General features: G+C 44.7%; 1 protein-coding gene across 1 annotated transcript in view; it reads right to left on the bottom strand.

The window, feature by feature from the left end:
• The window catches only part of SLC24A3 (solute carrier family 24 member 3), a 248618-nt gene that overhangs the window by 174501 nt on the left and 53236 nt on the right, over nt 1-20881 (bottom strand). Inside the window, exon 2 of the mRNA XM_054985808.1 lies at nt 19063-19200. Coding sequence (XP_054841783.1) covers nt 19063-19200 — 138 coding nt within the window. The remainder of the gene's footprint in view (nt 1-19062; nt 19201-20881) is intronic.

The following is a 20881-nucleotide window of genomic DNA, read 5'->3' as shown; positions in this document are numbered from 1 at the left end:
GACAAGTTTCCCCAGATGCACTTGGGGTTGCTTGAGGGCACGCAGATTTCGCTTTTAATTTGAGCAATTATGCAACTGAACAAATCAGAAACAGTATCTAAAAAGGAACTGATGGAACATTAGAAGTAGGAGAAAAGCAACAACTAGCTTACAATGGCAGAAGACCATGGTGGATTGATGAGAAATGATTCACAACGGTTAAGTTAACATTATGAATTAGGAACTGACTTGGAATTGATCACGTCCATGAGTATTTTTCTTTCGGGCATGGCCGCTGTAATTTGGCACGTGTCACACAAAGTAGCTGGTGGACCATAACACGTGGCTGTTGTCAGGGCTTTTTTTCTGGGAAAAGAGGTGGTGGAACTCAGTGGGTTGCCCTTGGAGAAAATGGTCACATGGCTGGTGGCCCCACCCCCTGATCTCCAGACAGAGGGGAGTTGAGATTGAGGCAATCTCAACTCCCCTCTGTCTGGAGATCAGGGGGTGGGGCCACCAGCCATGTGACCATTTTCAAAAGGTTCCGGAACTCCGTTCCACCGCGTTCCAGCTGAAAAAAAGCCCTAGCTGTCATATAAAAAGGCAGTCAGAAATGTCATTAAAGGTCATGAACAGAAGGCACATTAAAAAAAAAAGTTCTTAAACTTGGTTCTCTTATGGTGCGTTTTTATATCAGTCATACATTTGATTATGCTGCATCTACCATGTGGAAGGTCACTTGACAAGATCCCCCATGTCAACTCAACTCCTTCTGCAAGCTAGGGTGGAGCCTGGCAATGTCCTTAGAGCTGATCTCCAGATTAGAGAGATCACTTTCCCTGGAGAAAATGACTTCAACCCAAACAATGTACAAAATAAAGGGAAAGTATAGCTTTGTAACTGGTAGACATTACTACTGCCTACCCACCCCATGCTCCTTGTGTTTGAGGTTTTTGTTGGGCAAGATACTATTATTTAGGGACAGCTCTTAGAGTGATTGTCTAGTGGAAAACTTTCAAGAGGCTTCCTCTGAGGTATCATAAATGTAGAAAGAACTGGTTACCATCCGTGTGGGTCCCAAACTAAACAGGATCCCCGTAATACCTTTTATTGGGACCAATCAAATGTCACATAACATTGTGCAAACTTTCAAGTTCTCTAGAACTTGAAATATCCAGCCTGACGAAGGGTACTAGTGACCTTGAAAGTAGGGGTGTGCACTGAGAAAATTTTCATTATAATTTCTGATCCAGACTCCAGGGGGGAATTTTTAGTCATGATTGCTTATTTCGGGGTTGGGTATTAACAGTTTGGAAGTTAAATCCATGTGTTTTTTCTTCAGAACCATTATTTTCAATGAAAAATCTATTCAAGGGTCTGGAGCAGCCATTTATAAAGATAACGGCACCAAATTTGCATAGAACACAGTCCTCCATCTAATCGAAAAGCCTTCTAATTTTCAAGCAGATTGAACAAAGGGCGGGGATCAATTTTACAGACCCTAAAGTAGGTCCCTCTCTGAGGAGCCACACATCTCTACTGATTTCTAAAATAGTAAGAACTTAGCGGGAGATCTCAGACTGCCATAACCCACCCCACCCCGCCTGCATTCCTTTCATTTTCCCATTCTTACACTAACTAGGGTTCCCACTGTAAGAGTCCGATTGGAAGGGAGTGGGTGTCATTGCCCAGGAAATCAGTAGGGAAAAAAATATGTACTGCTCATGCTACGAGGCTGATAAGGATCATAACCTGGAAAAAAATATTTTTTCAGGTAGAGCATTTTGTTATTGCAAGCATCTTGGATTTATGTTACTGTTCTGGAAAATCAAGGTTAATTATTTGAAACAGTGATTTCCATGTACATCTTCAGCTTGAGAATTCTGTTTTGCAAACCCCTACTTGAAAACTTGCCTGCTGTTATGTGTCATTTAGTTGGTCCCAATAAAAGGTATTATGGGGACTGTGTTCTCATTTTTGGATTTCCCACAAGGTAGCCATAAAGAACTTGTCCTAAATGGAAATCTCTTTGAGTGACAGATGTTTCCCTTTGCTTTCAATTCACATGTTCACTACGGCTGTATTAAAGTGCAGAAGCAATTTTAATTCTGTATTCAGCATTGTCCTGGAAAAGGTTTTCTTTTCCTTTGTTGTTATCATCACTGTAATTTTCATTGTGGGCTCAGAAACTATTTGAAAGTGGACCACGAAACTCAATTTTTAAGAATCAGGACCACCAGTTTCTAGAGTTTGATATACAAAACTGCATCAGAAGTCTCAAGAGAACCCAGCTTTTTGTTTCAAGAATACAGTATTTTGACCAATATCCACTTTGGGGTCGATCTTCATCACAGTACTTAAATAGGTATTCTACGAAATCAGGCAGACCCCTGCACAAAGCAATTTACAATACCAAACACTCCAGAGAATCCTCAGGTGACTACTGTATGTGTTCTTATAGTAGGGAGAAAACCCATTAAATGTAGTGAAACTCATTCCTGGGCAACTATGCACAAGATTGGGATGTCAACAGACGTAAACTTAGTTCAAGCACACCAGTCCCATCAGAGATGCAGTAGTGACCATGTTATACTAGAATCCAGTAGACCCAAGTTCGAATCCCTGCTCTGTCATGGAAACTCACTGGTGTCCATAGACCACCCACTCTCTCTCAGTCTAATCTACCTTATATGGTTGTTGCTGTGAGAATAAAATGACACTTTGGATCTCGACTGGAGAGAAATAAGGGAATAAATATCTAAATAAATAATATTAATTTACAAATCAGCACTGAGAGTTCAAAGTGTTTCAGATCATTACTTCATTTTAATCCTGACAATGTTCCTGTGAAATAGGTCAGTCTTATGACAGATGGAGAACTGAGGCTGAAAGAAAATGGTCCGCCTATGGCCAATATAGTGCCCTCATGATAGAAGAGAGATTCATACTTAGGGTTTTCTCAATTTGCAGCTCAGTCTCTCAGCCAATACTCCAGTTTACAAAGCAGAACCATCCACAGCCGTTAAAAAACACCATCACTTTCTTGCCTAGCTCTGATTTAAGAATAGCCAAACATATTTATAAGAAACAGAACAGAGTGCAGAGAATAACTGTGAGTGAAAACCTCGCCAAGTTCCTGCCTGCCTGAGGATAATCTTTATGACATAACAGCGAATGAGCATAATGTGTGCGCGCATGGCTGACTCAGAAAGAAGAGCAAGCTACGGCGCAGCAAGGTTACCCTCACGGCTCCACAGAAGCTGGCATTCCCATTTCAAGCACCATTATCAGACTCTATTTAACGCTGACAGCCGCCATCACACCCGTCCTGCCACTGTAATTTCCTCATTTCATTATAGTCAGCCAGGGTTGCGGAAGGATCTATCCACTTCCCCTCGATAGTCGGGAAGCACTCCTTTGAGGCTCTAACACACTGAAGGTTGTCCAAGCAGAAGGACAACAAGGATTTTTAGCTAAGTAGCACATGTGGTTCCTCTGTCATTGCCCACGGCCTTGCAACTTGTTTACAGAGTCAGATGAGGAGAGCAAATCCAGGGGTTAGATGACGGTTTGGAACAGAGGACAGAAAAGGAGCTGCCATTGACCTCAAGAAGCAGAACAATAAAGGTCCAGTCACTCTTCTGGCCTCTCTACATCAGTTCCCCCCATATAAGGAAAAGGAGCCCCACTTTCTAACACCCTACCTTCTTCTGCCACAGGCTGGGACAAACACGCTTCACTACTCTGCTGTCCCTAGTGCTCTAGTCCTAAATAGACACTATTCTTCCTTATGGTCCAAATTCCCAGACGACGGTGTCCATGTAATTTCCTCAGGGACAAGCAGCCAGGATCCAGGATGCGCACCAAAAAAGCAGCACAGAAAGGTACTGGAATGTCACAAGTCTTGAGAGGAGGGGAAGAGGCACAGTGGATATGTGTTGAGGAATGGGATCTCACAGCTACAAAAAGCTCAGAACATTCTGGCAAGGGAAACTGAAAATACACAGAATATTACAAAGGGCTTCTAACAATGGCACACAACTATGGGCTCCCAAATGAGGAGCAGCAACTGATGTCCTAGGGCTGCCAATTCTGGCTTGGGAAATTCCTGGAAATTCAGGAGTGGAACTTAGAGAGGGCAGAGTCTGGGGCAGGAGCTCAAAGGATATTTGGTTCCACAGAGTCCACCCCCCAAAGTAGCCATTTCCTCCGGAGGAACTGATCTCTGTAGTCTGTAGTTCACTGTAGTAAAAGCAGAACTCCAGGTCCCAGCTGGAAGATGGCAACCCTGTCCCAGCACTCTTTACCAGGCCACTCTATGCATGCTACTCATGGCAGGAGAAAGCTCCATGCGGTAAAGAGCCTTGGGCAGCATGGGATAGCCCAAGGGGATGTCCAGAGGGTCTCTATGACTGCCACAGCTGTGGCGTGGAGGCAAGGGACAGGGCCTATGTGTTATTATTATGGAAGGTTCTATTCTTGGGAGGACATAAATGCAGCCACCTGTGTCAAGATCGACACTGCTTTCCCCAAGGTTAATCTTACTATATAACTGAATAAGCTTGTTTCAGACAACACACTTTATACCCTGGTGCATGACCAGAGGGTGCTGCTGCAGAGGAAAGCCCAGGTAACTCACCATATCTCTCCAGAAAACATGCTGCGGTAGGAAGCCCAGGCAGGGAACAGGAGCAGAGTCTTTACCCAGCTGGTATTAGGGGAGGAGCAGGTGGCAATGCCCACCTCCCACCTTAACCCAGCTGGTATTAGAAGTGGAACAGGTGGCAATGCCCACTACCACCTTAACCCAGCTGGTATTAGTACCAGAGCAGGTGGCAATGGCCACCCCCTTCAAGCATCTGGTATTAGGAGTGGAGCAGGAGGCAATGCCGCCCCCCTGCTTTAACACAGCTGATATTAGGAGTGGAGCAGGTGGAAATGCCCACCCCCTGCCTTAAACAAGCTGGTATTAGGAGCAGAGCAGGTGGCAATGCCCACTCCCCTTCACTCAGCTGGGATCAGGAGCAGAGCAGATGGCAATGCCCGCCTTCTTCACCCAGCTCGGATCAGGCATTGGCAGGTGCCAATGCCTGCCCAGCACCTACACCTGGGTGGGATCAGGCACAGAGCAGGAGGCAATTCCCTTCTTCCTTTCCCCCAGCCGGGACAAGAATTGGAGCAGTTCGCAATGCCCGCCTCCTTCAACCTTCTGGAATAAGGAACGGAGCAGGAGGCAATGCCCACCCCATCTTCACCCTGTTGGAATCAGGCGCCAAGCAGGCAACAATCTCCACCCCCTTCAACCTGCCAGAATCAGGAGCAGAGAAGATGGCAATGCCCACACCCCCTTCACCCAGCTGAGATCAGGAGCGGAGCATATAGCAAAGCCTACCTCCTGCCTTCGCCTGTCAGGATCAGGGAAGGAGAAGGAGGTAGTGCTCACTCCTCCCTTCACCCAGCATGGAACAGATGGCAATGCCCACCCCCACTTCACCCAGCTGGGATCAGGAGCAGGCAGCAATTCCTGCCCCCCTTCACCTAGCCGTAATCAGGTGCAGAGCAGAAGGCAATGCCCGTTTTCTTTTCACTCAGCTGGGATCAGGAGTGGAGCAGGTGACAATGCCTGCCCCTCTTTACACAGCCTGTATCAGATGTGCAGCAGGTAGCAAAGCCCACCACCCCTTCATGTTGCTGAGATCAGGTCTGGATCAGGTGGCAATGCCCACCCCCCTTTTTCACTACCCAGGACCAATGATGGAGGAAGAGGGAATGCCTGGCTGCCCACTCTCCCCTTTCTAGAGTCCGTTGTATTTTCCCCCACAACGGGCTTTGTTTCTAGTCAGTGAATATTCCTTTTGTAGCTACCCTACAGAGAGATTGCTGCCAGCAATGTGGACCCAGGAAGGGACACTAGCGATGTCTAGGAATGGGCCAAGCCCCCATGATGTCTCAAACCCTGCAAGCTAAGACTAGATCAAGAGCAAATGTAGAGCCATGAGCAAGGCATGACACCCCCCAATCCGAAGCCTCATCCCAGAGGTAACCGTAGCAAATCCCTAGCTTGGGTCACACGTTACAGTGAATGAACACACATCCTGCAGGTACATGTGCACATCTGTTTGTAAGAAACAACCAATGTGTATACACTTTAAATATAAAACTGGGGATGCGCACATATATGAAGGGTTTATAGCACATGCTCAGCAGCCCATAGCATACATATACCACAAATATAGTAAACCCCTGAAGTATACAGCCATCACTAATGAACAATAATTCATATATTTAAAGTGCTAATGTGCTCAATGAAGTAAATTCAAACATAAAAATATATAACTACATTTCATATACATCAGAGTTCAATGGTGGTCAGACAAATACAAAGAATACAAAAGTTCATACATTCAATGAATACAGTTAAAGTGCTTGGGGAAAAGTCCATAACAGCATAGTTTTGCAGCAATAATGTAGACTTCAAATTGGTAAATGCCTCCTCATAAGTAATTCATGCTGCCTACGGGTTTCGCTGGCATGTAAGGAGTCCAGTCCCGTTTTGCACAAAAAGGTTTCTTCACAGGCAAAACATAACAATCTTTACAAGCAGCATCATTCCACCATTTTAATTTCTTCTGGACAATCTGGCATCATGCCTGTGTACCAAGCATACTGAAGGGTGCACATGTACCAAGCATACTGAAGAGTGCACTGTACACACATTCTACATGTGTCCACTACAACATGTAAACATCACTGCTGCTTCTGCTCGATTCTGCTGAAGTATCATCGTTTTTTAAAGGAAGGGTAACAAAAGACAGTCCTCTATGTTTCAAGAACAGACAGCCAAGGAAGCGGCACGTCCTCTTTGGGCTTAGAGACCCAGGCAGAGCAGATCATGGATCACAATCTTCCTAACAGCAACTCCTTTTAAAAATACTCTCTTTGGTGTTTTACAGTTGACAAACATAACTTTGGGCTCCGCTGCATACTGCAAGCACTATGCCAGGAACAACCCTACTCTAGGAGCGTATGTACAATAGAGGCTTAAAAACAGAGACTGCTGAAAATTCTAAAAAGGTGTAACTAAGAATCTAATAGGAAACCCTTAGCTCCCTTGCCAGAGTATAATTCCCAGCATGGTTGGGAGGAAGCCATGACACTAAAACTGGCATAAATCTGATATAAATACGTGCTGTGCTTAGATACTCATGTTGTTTCTTTAACACAGCGGTCAAAGTGAGGTTATTCCTAGACTTGTTCTACACAGAGAGAAAAATGAGCTTGGTAGAGGTAGCCAAATGCTAGTTTTCTATTTGCAGTGAGTTCTTTTTAATATAGGACAGCATCTCTTCTTCATCTGCAATAGAACCCATTTTACCACCTCATTTTGCTGTATGTACAAAACACAGTATTTGCCCGATCCAAGCTAACCAACACGGGCAGAGGGTTGGACTAGATGGTCTGTAAAGCCCCTTCCGACTCCATGATTGTATGAACCTTGGGCCAGTCACACATTCTCAGCATAATCTGTCTCACACGGTTGTCATGTGAAGATAAAACGGGGGGTATATTATATGTCACTTTGGGTCCCCGTTGGGGAAAAAAGTGGTGTATAATTGAATGAACCTTAAAACACTCCACATAGAACATTCAAAACGCAACCAAACTCACCTGTCAACATGGAGGTTTAAAAATTATTCTGCAGAAAAACATTACCAGTGTGAACTATTTCAAGTTGCAGCCTGAACTGAACTGAAAAGAAGGCAGACAGAAAACTGGTAGAAAGGATCTAAATCCGCAGGTGTTTGAATCCAAAGAAACTTCAGGGCTTTTTTTCTGGGAAAAGAGGTGGTGGAACTCAGTGGGTTGCCCTCGGAGAAAATGGTCACATGGCCGGTGGCCCCGCCCCCTGATCTCCAGACAGAGGAGAGTTGAGATTGCCCTCCACGCCGCTCAGCGGCGTGGAGGGCAATCTCATCTCCCCTCTGTCTGGAGATCAGGGGGCGGGGCCACCAGCCATGTGACCATTTTCAAGAGGTTCCGGAACTCTGTTCCCCTGCGTTCCCCCTGAAAAAAAGCCCTGGTAATTACCCTTGAAAAACAAAATGTAACAAGCTTTTTAAGAATATCTCACCAGCACACATTGTTGAAAGAGTAAAGAGATAATATTTTAAGAATGCCCGAGTTGGTTTTATGTGCATATTTCCTGTGCTGGGGGCAAACACTGAAAAAAAAAAACCTGCAAGCCCTCAGATGGCACCTGTTTCATTCCTTATATATGCATACAGACCAAAATCTCTAAAACAGTTTTGCCACTGTTTTTACATGCTTATGTTGTAAATGAAGACAAACAATGGGAGAAGTAAAATATTTAAAGAATAAAAAGCTGACAATTCACTGGATGTGCACATGAAATAAAGCCGAGAGTGGACGCACACCATTGGTCTAAGAGGCAGCTTGCCCGTTCAGAGTTTGTGTTGCTGACATGTACATTTGTAACACAAGCTGCGAATGTGAGTGCACAATGCGGGTGAAGAACCCGGACAGATCATTGCTAAAATGCTACGTCTGTCTTCACCCTTATGGGAAATCTCTGCCAAGCAGTTTACAGTGTTTTACCTAATATGTCATTTCTTCTGATCCTGTAGCATATGTAAATCACAGTGTGACCTCCCACTTCTTACATAACACTCAGTGACCTGTCTGAAGGTAATTCAGGATGTGGGAACCCTGTAAATATTCAAGATGAGCCAAAATATAATGTATGTTTGTGTCTCAGGTGCCCCAATTTCAGCTGAACCTGAATTTGGCTCCAAATGTACATGAAAGCTGCCAAGGGCTTTAAGCTGAACATAATTACAGGTGAACAAGATGAATGTACTCATTCTTTTCAAATCAACACTGTAACTCCACTTAAGCCGGGCTGAAACTCAAGGACTCCTGCTGGGAAGAAGGGAAAAAAATGCTAAAAGCAAAATCGCTTCCAAAAATCTGCAACAATTTATGCAGGGAGCGAGCTGAAAGAAAGCCTGCTCTAGCCCTTGCCATTTATAAATCAGTGTCAGTATTGAACACCATAAATAAAACTATGGGACAGACTGGAATTGCTTAATTACTTCAGCTAAAATATCATTCTACTTTCGGTCAAAATGACACTTCCTGTATGGAATTTGGGATGTGCTGAAACTTTTTCCGATTATGAAAAGTTGTGCTTTCCTCGTCTTTTTCAAGCTGCAGAGGTCCCAACAGTGCACCCAATGTGCAATTCCGAGATTTAATCAGGTGGTGTGAAATTATAATTCATTAGTTATTTACGCATTGCCAACATATTCCCAGATTTGCCATTTTAGCTAGAAGGACTTCTGTTCACTGAAGCATGTAATGTTATCATTTTCCAAGATGCACCCTTGTGTCCTGCACAATATCCCATGACTTTATCCATGGACATGGATGTAAACAGTTCACACCTCAGAGCTGACATCAACTGTGCAAAGTCCTCAGCTGCATTGATATTCCGCACAGGAAAGATGCAACAACATACACCACACAGCATGTGGTCTGCTGTTAGATAGATGGGGAAGATAAAGCCATCAGAAGAACAAGCCATTTTTGCCACAAACATGGCTTTTTTGAAAAAGCACTAAACATTCAGGCCATTCAAAAGTGGAACTTCCATATTGGAAGTATGAACATGGACAAAAAAGTGGTATAGTCCTATCTGAAACACTGCAAGAGAGAACTGCATATTTAAGTCTTTATTAGATGTGATGACCAGGGCTTTTTTCCAGCAGGAACGCGGTGGAACGGAGTTCTGGAACCTCTTGAAAATGGTCACATGGCTGGTGACCCCTCCCCCTGATCTCCAGACGGAGGGGAGTTTAGATTGCTCTCTGCGCCGAGGGCAATCGAAACTCCCCTCCATCTGGAGATCAGGGGGCGGGGCCACCAGCCATGTGACCATTTTCTCTGAGGGCAACCCACTTTTCCCAGAAAAAACGCCCTGGTGATGACAGATCTGTATGTATGGCTGAAGAAAATTTAAAGTACATTTGGTATAGGAAAGAGAGGAGTGCTGCTGAATCCTACCCCTATGCATTCCCCTTGAACCTGATTTTAAGTCATTTTTCTCATGATGAAGAGCAATAACACCACCCACATAGGTAACCTGCACGTAGACTTTTTGTTCCATTTTTGGCTCCCAACTGCAGTGGATTATTTTTAGGCTTCCACACAGCATTGTTGCCTATCTGTTGCTTTTTCAAATCACTTTTGATCTCCTGTTTCCTGCTGATAAATAGCTGAAATCTATATGCCTTCTATGTGGGAGGAATACTATACTTCAAAAGGTGCCACCCATTTCGGTGCTATATTCCCAGCCACGTCCCCCATTTCCTCCCCCCATGCCACAGACTTTTTTTTAAAAAAAAGCGGCAATACCTAGATTCCTATAGGATTGTAATATTACAATGGTCTCTCTAGTGTGTGTGTGTGTGTGAGGTGCCCTCAAATCATAGCTGACTCATGGCGACCTCTGGCAGGGTTTTCATGGCAAGAGACTGAGAGTGGGACCACAAGTGACGCCTGACACAGGTTGGACACTTGTCAGCTTCCCTCAGGTTTTGATGGGAAATGTAGGCAGCTTGGCGGAATGTTGGACAAGTGACAGTTGAAAAGTCCATTGGACAGCAGTCAGAGAGCCAAGCTGCAAGACCAGGATGCCTACATTTCCCATCAAAACTTGAGGGAAGCTGACAAGTGTCCAATCTGTGCCTTTTGTCACTTGTGGTTCTGCTCTAAACAGAGGTCTCTCTAGTAGGTCCTCTGAATTCCCAGCTTTCCTTAAAAAAAATAGAGACCTCATTGCTGACATACACCTTTCCCCTTCCATCTCCACATGCTGCCATGTGGAAAACTACCTAGAGAAAAACAGTTTCACAAAGCAGTTTTATGGGGAATCAGAGGCACATGGAAAGGTTCAGCACCCACCTCCTACCCATTTCAATATGTTTTTAATTTATTTTAAAATCACCCACCCCTGCTTTATAACAGCTGAGCTGCAGACCCAGTTCTGACACATGGGCGCTCTGCCATCACATCTGTTTCAGCCTTCAGTGAACAGCAGTCACAATGATTATCCAGAGAGGTTCTTGACTCTGATTCTATGGAATGAATTCATAGCCCTGTTTGGAAATATAATAAACAGGAGGGGGATATGAGAGCACTCACAGGGGAGGAAAAATCCAATTTCCCCCACTAGCTTATCTCCACACACTGATTCTGCATGCTACCTTTCTCCTCACCACCACCACCACTTCCTTCCCATTCCCCTTTCAGCATTCAGGGTTGCCTAGCAAGCCTAAAATGGCTGCCATACTCTCACAGGACTGCATCAGGAAATCTCGTCCACCATTTTAGGGTTGCTAGGCAATCCCATACAACATTGCTGGGGTCCTCCTCAGCCTCAGACAGAGTGTAATGTTGAATGTGCTGATGCCCATTTTCAATGCCTTGTAGGAAACAACATTCACTGGATGCCCTGACATGGATCGGTCAGTAAAATCCAAAATATACCGTACATAAAGTAGAGGGGCCTTGTGAACGTGCAGGCCCCAAAATGGCAGCCAAGATCTTGCAGCAAAAGTTTTGTGCCATCCATGGGGGCGGGGGGGTGTGTGTGTGTGCATGTGCTATGCCCCATTATCTATGGGATAATGATACTCTGCCTCACCTTCTTAAAATATGGCACAGAAGAGTAGTCCTGAGATGAGGAAAATAACCCTTAAGAATGTAATCTCAATTTGGGAAGGAATGATATTTGCAAGTGGTGTTACCCATTGAAACTGATGGAAACAACCATTGAACACATGAACACACATGTAGCTGCCCTATACTGAATTATACCCTTGGTCCATCAAAATCAGTACTGCCTACTCATATCGGCAGCAGCTCACCACAGTCTAAGGTCTTTTGCATGACCTGCAGGGCTGTATTAACCCACGGCTGGGCATTTAGTCTTTCAGGTATTTCGGGCCCCGTCAGACTATGGAATCCCAGTTATCCAGAGTTCGTCTCCCCCGCTCTTGCAAGAAGCACAAGATTTCTCGATTCCAAAAGGTTTATTGAAAGACTATGCTCAGGATACAGGTATCCATACTCCAAAGGCTGATGAGGCTTTGGCTGAATGAAAGCTTTGTTGAGAATGGCATGTAAAAGGAAAGTTACAATACTTCAAACACCCATTCCCAGCCTCCCCCCTAGTCCTGTCTGCGAAGGCATGAGAAGACGAGGACATCAAGGTCATTGGCTGGACTGGATAGATAAGGCTCTTCGCTCCCATGGATATGAGCAGCCTGGTCGACACCTGGGCCTGGAGGGAGGAAAACTAGACAACTACTGATTATAACACAAGCTAATATGGCGATACTCTGGCTAGAGAATTGACATCCTGACAGGCCCCCTCGGGCACTTCAGTCTTTCACCCCACTACAGCTGACAGCCTGACCCTGGGACGGTAGGTACAAGACCGCAGTACATAGCCCTATATCCATTTTGAGGGTCTCCTGAAGAATTCTAATCACGATTTTTAAAATATTTTTATTGCAAGAGTAGAACTCTTCAGGGAAATCACATTTTAGGGATATAATTGTTCAATGATGTAATATTTTGAAGTGAATACAATTATTATTTATTAAAATATATATAATTTGACAAAACTAAGGCTATCATACTTTGGTCACATCACAAGAAGAAAAAATTCTCTAGAATAATGCTAGGAAAAGTGGAGGGCAGTAAGAAAAGAGGAAGACCTAAAATGAGATGACTTGACTCAATAAAAGAAGCCACGTCCTCCAGTTTGCAGGATCTGAGCAAGTCTGTTAATGATAGGATGTTTTGGAGGTCTTTCCTTCATAGGGTCGCCATAGGTTGGAGGTGACTTGACGGCATATAAAATACACATATAATTTATAGATAATTGTTTTAATATAAGAGACAATTTGTTTCTCTTCAATAAGGAAGCAATTAATTATTTTATTAATAGAGGTTATGTAAGAGAATCAATTAATTGTAATATATGTGGGGGTGCACCTCAGAAAAAAATTTGACGGGCCCCTAGTACCTGAAGGCCCCTAGGCTTTGGCCTAGTCAGCCTTAGGAATAATAGAGCCCTGATGACCTGGTCCTTTTAACTGAAAACATCAGAGACTGACTCTGGGGCCGTCTGCATGCTAAGCAACTGCTCTTCTACTGAGGCACAGCTAGGGTTGCCAGCCTCCAGTTGGTAGCTTCAGATCTCCCAGAATTACAACTGATCACCAGGCAACAGAGATCAGTTCCCCTGGAGAAAATGGTTGCTTTGAAAGGTGAACTCTATGGTATTATACCCCACTGAGGCCCCTCCTCTCCACAAACCCCGCCCTCTCCAGGCTCCACCCCCCAAATCTCCAGGAATTTCCCAACCTAGACCTGGCAACCCTAGCCATAGCCCCTCCCATATTGGACTGATTTCCTAATACAAATAGATTTGGTTCTGATATTAAAGAATCCAGTTTTTAAAACTGACCCAAACCTGAATCTAACTTTTAAAAAGAAGAATACACCCCTGTTTGCTGCACCTCCAGTCCTAGCTCTCTTGATATCACTCCATCCCTCCCTCCACAATTCCATTCACCCTCCGGAAAGCTCTTACGGTTTCCTGAGGCAATGTGCTAGGAGTTTATCCCCATGAGAGCCATGTCGTTTGCTTGTTTGTTTACTTCACTTATAACCCACTTTTCTCCCCAGTTGGGAGCCTTCTCCTCTCCTTCATTTTATCCTCACAAGCCTGTGAGGGAAGTTAGGCTGAGAAGGAGTGACCAGCCATGTCTCTTCTGCCCCAAAGATCGGCCGTTTCCACACGGCTCCCCACTGCTCGTAACAACCCGGAATATCGTGAAGAAAACGCAGAAGATTGCGTTTTCTCACACGAGATTTGCGCGACATCATGTGACATCGCGCAAATCTCACGCAAGAAAACGCGATCTTCCGCTGTTTTTTGTGATATTCTGGGTTGTTACGAGCAGCGGGGAGCAGTGTGGAAACGGCCATGGTCACTTCTGGCTGGGCCAGCCATGACACTGCTGCCAAACACTACGGATAAACCCCACAACCGGAGGTATATACTATAATCAGCACTTGTCACTTTAATAGTTATGCATCTTTCTACGCAGCTTTCATAAAAGTTTACACTGAATATCATTGGAACGTGTTAATCCTGTTTGGGTTCATTTAATATATACCTGACAGCTTGCTTACCCGGGGGTGCCTCTTTTGTCTTATAACAGTCATGCCACAGAGCTGACAGAGAACTGAGAGTCATGCATCCCTCCAAAAACCTACCCAAACAGCACAAACTAAACAAGGTCACTAGTGAAATATAACCAGTCAATTACATCATCACCCTGAATCCACCTCCCGCCACGGACCATTCTATAGAGGGTTCCCAGTGGGAGAAGATCCCTCGCTTCCAGCCTCTCCCCGCCTCTGCCTCTTACCCAGTTGGCGGGGAGAAAGGTGAGGAGAATCGGCCCATGAGCTCTTTGTTGTCATGACAATGAAGGGTCTGGAGAACACCACACTTTGCACACACATACAGTGAGTACCCCCCCCCCCAAGTGTGCCCCCAAGACATCCCCCCATCCCCCTGTTTAGAGCCCGGGGAACCTGGCAACCCTAATTTGTTGTAAATGTGGTTGCTGACAGGGATTGCCGACACAAGGGGTGGGAAATTCCTGGCGATCTGGAGTGAAGGGGTGGGATTTGGAGAAGAGAGGGACCTGAGCAGAGTATAATCTGCCCTCCAAAGCAGCCATTTTCTCCAGGGGAACTTATTTCTGTGGTCTGGAAAAGAGTTAGAACCCTGGGAGGTCTCCAGGCTCCACCTGGAGGTTGGCAACCCTATTGCTGACATGGAGGCTTGTCGGGTTCTCCTGAATTATGGAGGAAGCTTCCATGTAGAGGACAGAATCATGAAAGCCAGTTTGGTGTAGCGGTTAAGAGTGAGGGACTCTAATCTGGAGAACCAGGTTTGATTCCCCACTCCTCCGCTTGAAGCCAGCTAGGAGACCTTGGGTCAGTCACAGCTTCTAGGAGCTCTCTCAGTCCCACCCACCTCACAGGGTGATTGTTGTAGGGATAATAATAACGTATTTTGTAAACCGCTCTGAAAGTTTGTTAAGTCGTCCTGAAGGGCAGTATATAAATCAAATGCGATGATGATGATGATCTATATTATTAGACAGCTACCAAGACGCAATCACAAAGTCACAGGCAGTCCCCACCATTGCTTACAACGGGGAAATCAAAGCAATATAAAACAACAAAGGATAAGGCAATAGTTTCATATTTGTTTAGTACAAAAGTATAAAAACATAGGGATGCCAGCCCACATTTCTCATTGCAGGGGGGCGGGGAATGGAGGACGCAGGTCAGGAGCCCAGAGGTACATGGTGATACAGTGTGCATCTGTGCTCTGGAGGCCCAATAACGTCATATCCAGTCTAAAACTGGAAGCTACAGGGTCTCAGTGCGGCCAAATCAGCCCCAAACATAGTAAAGGGGTCTGTGCAGTGCGCACATGTGCAAGGAGCACAGATGGAGGCCTGTTCCCTGCCCATCACTCCCCCATGCCCGACTTTCAAGAGAAAGGGTTAAACAGCTCTAAATTGCCTTTCACCGAATGAAAAAGTTCCAAGCGTTCCAAGCCTCGCCTATTCATATATCGCCTCCCACATTGGTCCAATTCAAAGTTACAATTTTCTTAACCTCTACAAATACAAAATACTAATTTGAAATTCAACCTTTTCAGGGATAATAACAGCTAAATATATCATGACTACACTTAAAAAAGAATCTTTACTGTGCAAAGGGAACAGCCGGGAAGCAACTATTCATAATAATTATGGAGATGGGCAGGCAAATAAAAGTTGCATTGCCATACTCTTGGCAAAACTATGCTCGGCAGCTAAATACTCCTGCAAATGTTCACACGTTATCACATGTTTTTAAAAATCAGGAACAAAATATTTTCCTAGTTCCTGGATGAATGTATAAGTATTTTGGCTTTCTCATGATTTTACTCCCTTTCTCTTGTGATATGTCATTGTTTGCAGATTCACAGAAAATAGAAGCCTGACAGAGTGGTTCAGAAGCATTCCCATCTAAACCCTAACAAGGCTGCCTACAGTAATTGCCTATCAGGGATTCCATCTTTTCCCATCCAAGTACCACAGTGGTGGGGGGTGGGAGGTGGGAGGTGGGAGGCTGCACCCACCAAAATTTGCCTTTTCACATAACTGTTAGGTGCACAAAAACCATACAGAGTCTGCCAAACCAGAAGTTAGCATAATCCAATGGGAATCTTTCCAGCACAAACCCCATTGAATGAATAATGATGCGCAAATGGATTTCTATGACTGCCATTCATTTCAAAGGGCGTGCTCCCTGAAGAACTACCCACTAGACTGTATCTTTGCTTCATTTCATGATCACCCTAAATTACTGGCTCGTATCCTACCATTCAAGAAGACAAAAGCAATGACTACTGAGGAGTTACACAATTTCAAAGCTGACAATGAGGAAATTAAAATAGTTCAAGATTTTCTATTCCTTGGCTCAATCATCAACCAAAAGGGAGACTGCAATGAGGAAATCAGAAGGAGATTGAGACTTGGAAGAGCAGCTGTGAGAGAGCTAGAGAAGATCCTTAAAGATAAAGATGGGGACCAAGGTCAAGATAATGGTATTCCCCATTACGATGTATGAATATGAAAGTTGGACAGTGAAGAAAGCTGACAGGAAGAAAATTGATTTATTTGAAATGTGGTGCTGGAGGAGAGTTTTGTGGTTACCATAGTTGGCCAAAAAGACAAATAAGTGGGTACTGAATCAAATCAAGCCTGCATTCTCTCTAGAAGTTAAAATGACAAAACTTAGGCTTTCGTACTTTGGTCATATCATAAGAAGACAAGATTCTCTGGAAAACTCAATAATGCTAGGAAAAGTGAAAGGCAGTAGGAAAAGAGGAAGACCTAAAAGGAGATGGCTTGACTCAATAAAAGAAGCCATTGTCCGGGGTCAGCAGCCCAGGGGGGTAAGGAAGCCCTATATAAGGTAGCTAGGAAAAGCTCTGAGGTGGTGGGTGTGAGTAAGGAGTGATGGTGTGGAGTGAGAGCAGAGCAGTGCGAGAGTGGAGGCTTGGAGGAGAGTTCTGGGAGGAGGAGATGATGGAGGACGCAGAGGGTAAGCAGGCCAGGTTGAGCAGGCCAGCGAGTGGACTGAGAGGGAGTCTGGGTGATGTACACCGCCCCTCCTTCCACAGAGCAGGTTCCTGCAGTATCCCTGGTGCCCCTCTGATGTCAGGGCCGGCCCAGCTGGGGCCCCACCCAGCAGCAGCAGCAACAAGCCCTGACAGCCATGTCCTCCAGTTTGCAGGATCTGAGCAAGTCTGTTAATTATAGGATGTTTTTGAGGTCTGCCATTCGATATCTAGCGTCCTTTGTTTAACTAGGGCCCTGGCTTGATCTTGACCCAGAGTCTGCAATCCTGCCAAACAGAGATGTATGATGCAAGCTGCTGTAGTTACGTTTTCACTTCCAGTGTGTAATCTGCCTTGGATCTCAGTGAGAAAGGCAGACTATTAAATAAATAAATAAATAAATAAATAAATAAATAAATAAATAAATGGATGGATGGATGGATGGATGGATGGATGGATGGATGGATGGATGGATGGATGGATGGATAACCCTTTTATGAAAATATGTTATGGTAAAGATTTTTTTACACCTCACAACAAAACTGTTTTTCAACTAATCAAAATTATTCCAAGCAGCCTTGAGAACGAAGAAATATGACGGAACAGCAGATTCAGATCCCAGAAAGAAGAAAAAGATTATTGCATTTTTATTCATATTATGATTAAGAAGGCAGAAGGAGATCATCTTCAAGGGGAGTTTTTTTTTAATGACACCCCTTCCCTGAGCTGAAAAGCATGCTCATCCGACTGCCTCAGCAATGTTATTAAGGATTAAACAAGAAATTAGATGCACAACGCCAGAGTATGAACTGTACTTAACAAGACTTCCCTGGGGCTCTTAACCTTTATAATCCTGCGATGACTACAGAAAACCCTTTGCTGCCTCTGTGGCTGTGAGAAAGACTTCTGGTTTTTGTTTTTGTTTTAATTATTTTATCAGGAGAATTTTTGATACAAGTCTTGACCTTTGGTTTCATTGTCACGTTTTGCGTTCAGGCAAAACAAAGGCTGTTTCCACACGTCTTACCTGCCTGCGGAACATCGTGCGAAAGACCCGGAAGACACAGTTTTCTCATGCGAAATTGCGCCAGGAAGACGCTGTTATCTGGGTCTTTCGCATGATATTCCACAGGCAGATAAAACGTGTGGAAACGGCCAAACATTATTCATAATCAGGCATTTGAAATATAAAAGAAACCTCACATGCATTTGAAATAGGAAAGGCGCCTCACCCGCTTTTACACACAAGGGGGACTTTGATAATTCTGTGCTGAGCTGCAGAGATTTTATCTTTTAATTAAGATAAAGGAGAAACAACTGTATTTTAAACAGTCAGAATAGAAAACCTGACTAGGGTAAAATAAAAATAAGTACAAATTAAAAAATAAACTAGAATAGAAACTATTCCCAAGCAAGCCCTCCACTTAAAGTCTACATATACTTTATCTTATGCAAGAGCGTTCATATCACAGATAATATAGTTGATGAATTCCTTTGTTACATGAATAAATTGTTATCTGAGAACCCAGAAAAACACTTTTTAGCCCCACTGGACACCTCAATATGCTCAGCTCTGAGACAGCTGTACAGACTTCTGACATTCTACCAGCCTCCTCCTCTTGAGGTGACATTAAGAGGGGTTTAATCAAGATTTTCATTTCATATATACAGGATTATAAACCTGAATAGGTACAGATGCACAACGGCCATGTATCTGCAGCTCGGCAGCAAGGTACCTCAAGCACAACAAGCCAGCAGAAATGGTGCAGGGGGCGAGGCAAAGCTAGTCCTACCTGGTTCAGTGCAGTTTTTGAGATAGAGAAATTCGGTCTCCTCAGGTTTATCCGTGACATTCTCTTCAGCTTCCTGCAGTAGCCGTCGCCCAATCCACTTGTCATGAGTTTCCAAAGCAGAGTTCAGAATGTTGTAACCTAGACAAGAAAAATACTAGATGAGTGTTGAATTTGGGCAGGGGGGGGCACCATCACGTTCCCACAGCTGCATGGAAGAGGAGCTGTACTGGTGCAATGCTTTTATAGTACATATTTACTGTAGGACAAATGCAAGAATAAAACCAGGAGGAAAGGTGGCACGGTGTGGCAGTTGGAATGCAGCAGGGGCAGCATAGACATGCTGCACAAGGTCAAAGGTACCCACTTGCTCTGGTGGTCCTTTTACAGAGACCACCCAGCTTCTTTCCATGACAAGACATGTTATTTCAGTATTATGGTATGGATTGCATTCATGGAAATTGTATGTCTAAATCACATTAGCCGTAGCCAAATGTTCCATCCAATATCTGAGAACAGCATCTACCAAGAGAAGGATTGAAGCAGAAATTTTTCTGGTCCTATCACAGCACTCTTGTTTTCACCAGTAGGCTATACCCAGGGCTCATTTCGAGGGGGAACGCACAGGAATGTAGTTCCGGCAGTTCCCCAAAGAGGTCTCATGTCAGGTGGCCTCGCCCACCTGACTCTCGGCCATTTTGAGCCCGTTTCAGTCTGGATTAGGGCCGAAACGGGCCTCTGATGGGTGGTCGATCACTCTCCCACTCAGCAGAGGCCTGATCCTGACCATTTGGGGCCCCCTTTTGACCATTTTCAGCCCTTTTGCCATTTTGGGCCCAATTTCGGCCCTGAATGGCCAGGATTGGGTCCAAAACAGCCAGGATAGGTGATATCAGAGGGTGTGGCATACGCAAATGCTAATGACACACTTCCAGTGATGTCAAGGGGTGTGGCATATGCTAATGAGTTATGCTAATGAGTTCCTCCAGCTCTTTTTCTACGAAATGACCCCTGGCTATACCATCGGGCTTGGGGATATCATAGGCTGAGGAAGGAAATGGACTGAGGATTGATTAAGCCCCACCGCATCAAACTGATGGTCTAACTATCTGTTTGTTACACTGGTCCAGAAGAAGAACTACATTCAGAGGTAGGAGGTGAATTTGTACTACAACTGGGAAGTCCTGCAATGCTCAATTTTTCTTTCAGCTGAGACATTCCACTGCTGGAAGGTGATCCTCCAATATTACCAATATAACCCCAGCACACAATCTAGCTAAATATAACAAACAGAGGAAACAGGAATTGCTGGCTAAGAAGATCTATGCAGACCATAATAACCCAGTGGGCAGCGTGGGAGCAGGCAAAAGAACCCAGCAACAGCCATTCAGGGGTATATTGCCTCTGCCCAGGGCTTTTTTTCTGGGAAAAGAGGTGGTGGAACTCAGTGGGTTGCCCTCAGAGAAAATGGTCACATGGCCGGTGGCCCCGCCCCCTGATCTCCAGACAGAGGGGAGTTGAGATTGCCCTCCGCGCCGCCAAACCAAGCGGCACGGAGGTCAATCTCAACTCCCCTCTGTCTGGAGATCAGGGGGCGGGGCCACCAGCCATGTGACCATTTTCAAGAGGTTCCGGAACTCCGTTCCCCCACGTTCCCCCTGAAAAAAAGCCCTGCCTCTATCTGAACACAGAGGGTCCTTTAACCATTGTGGCCAATAGCCATTGCTGGACTCACCCTTAGTGATTTTGTTTCATCCTTTTTAAGATCATTTAAGCCAAGGGCTCTCATTACTTATTATGGCAAAGATAGAGTCACCCCGCA

This window comes from Eublepharis macularius, chromosome 7 (genome assembly GCF_028583425.1).
Source record: "Eublepharis macularius isolate TG4126 chromosome 7, MPM_Emac_v1.0, whole genome shotgun sequence".
NCBI classification, from domain to species: Eukaryota; Metazoa; Chordata; class Lepidosauria; order Squamata; family Eublepharidae; genus Eublepharis; species Eublepharis macularius.
This window is presented reverse-complemented; position numbering and strand designations above follow the sequence as displayed.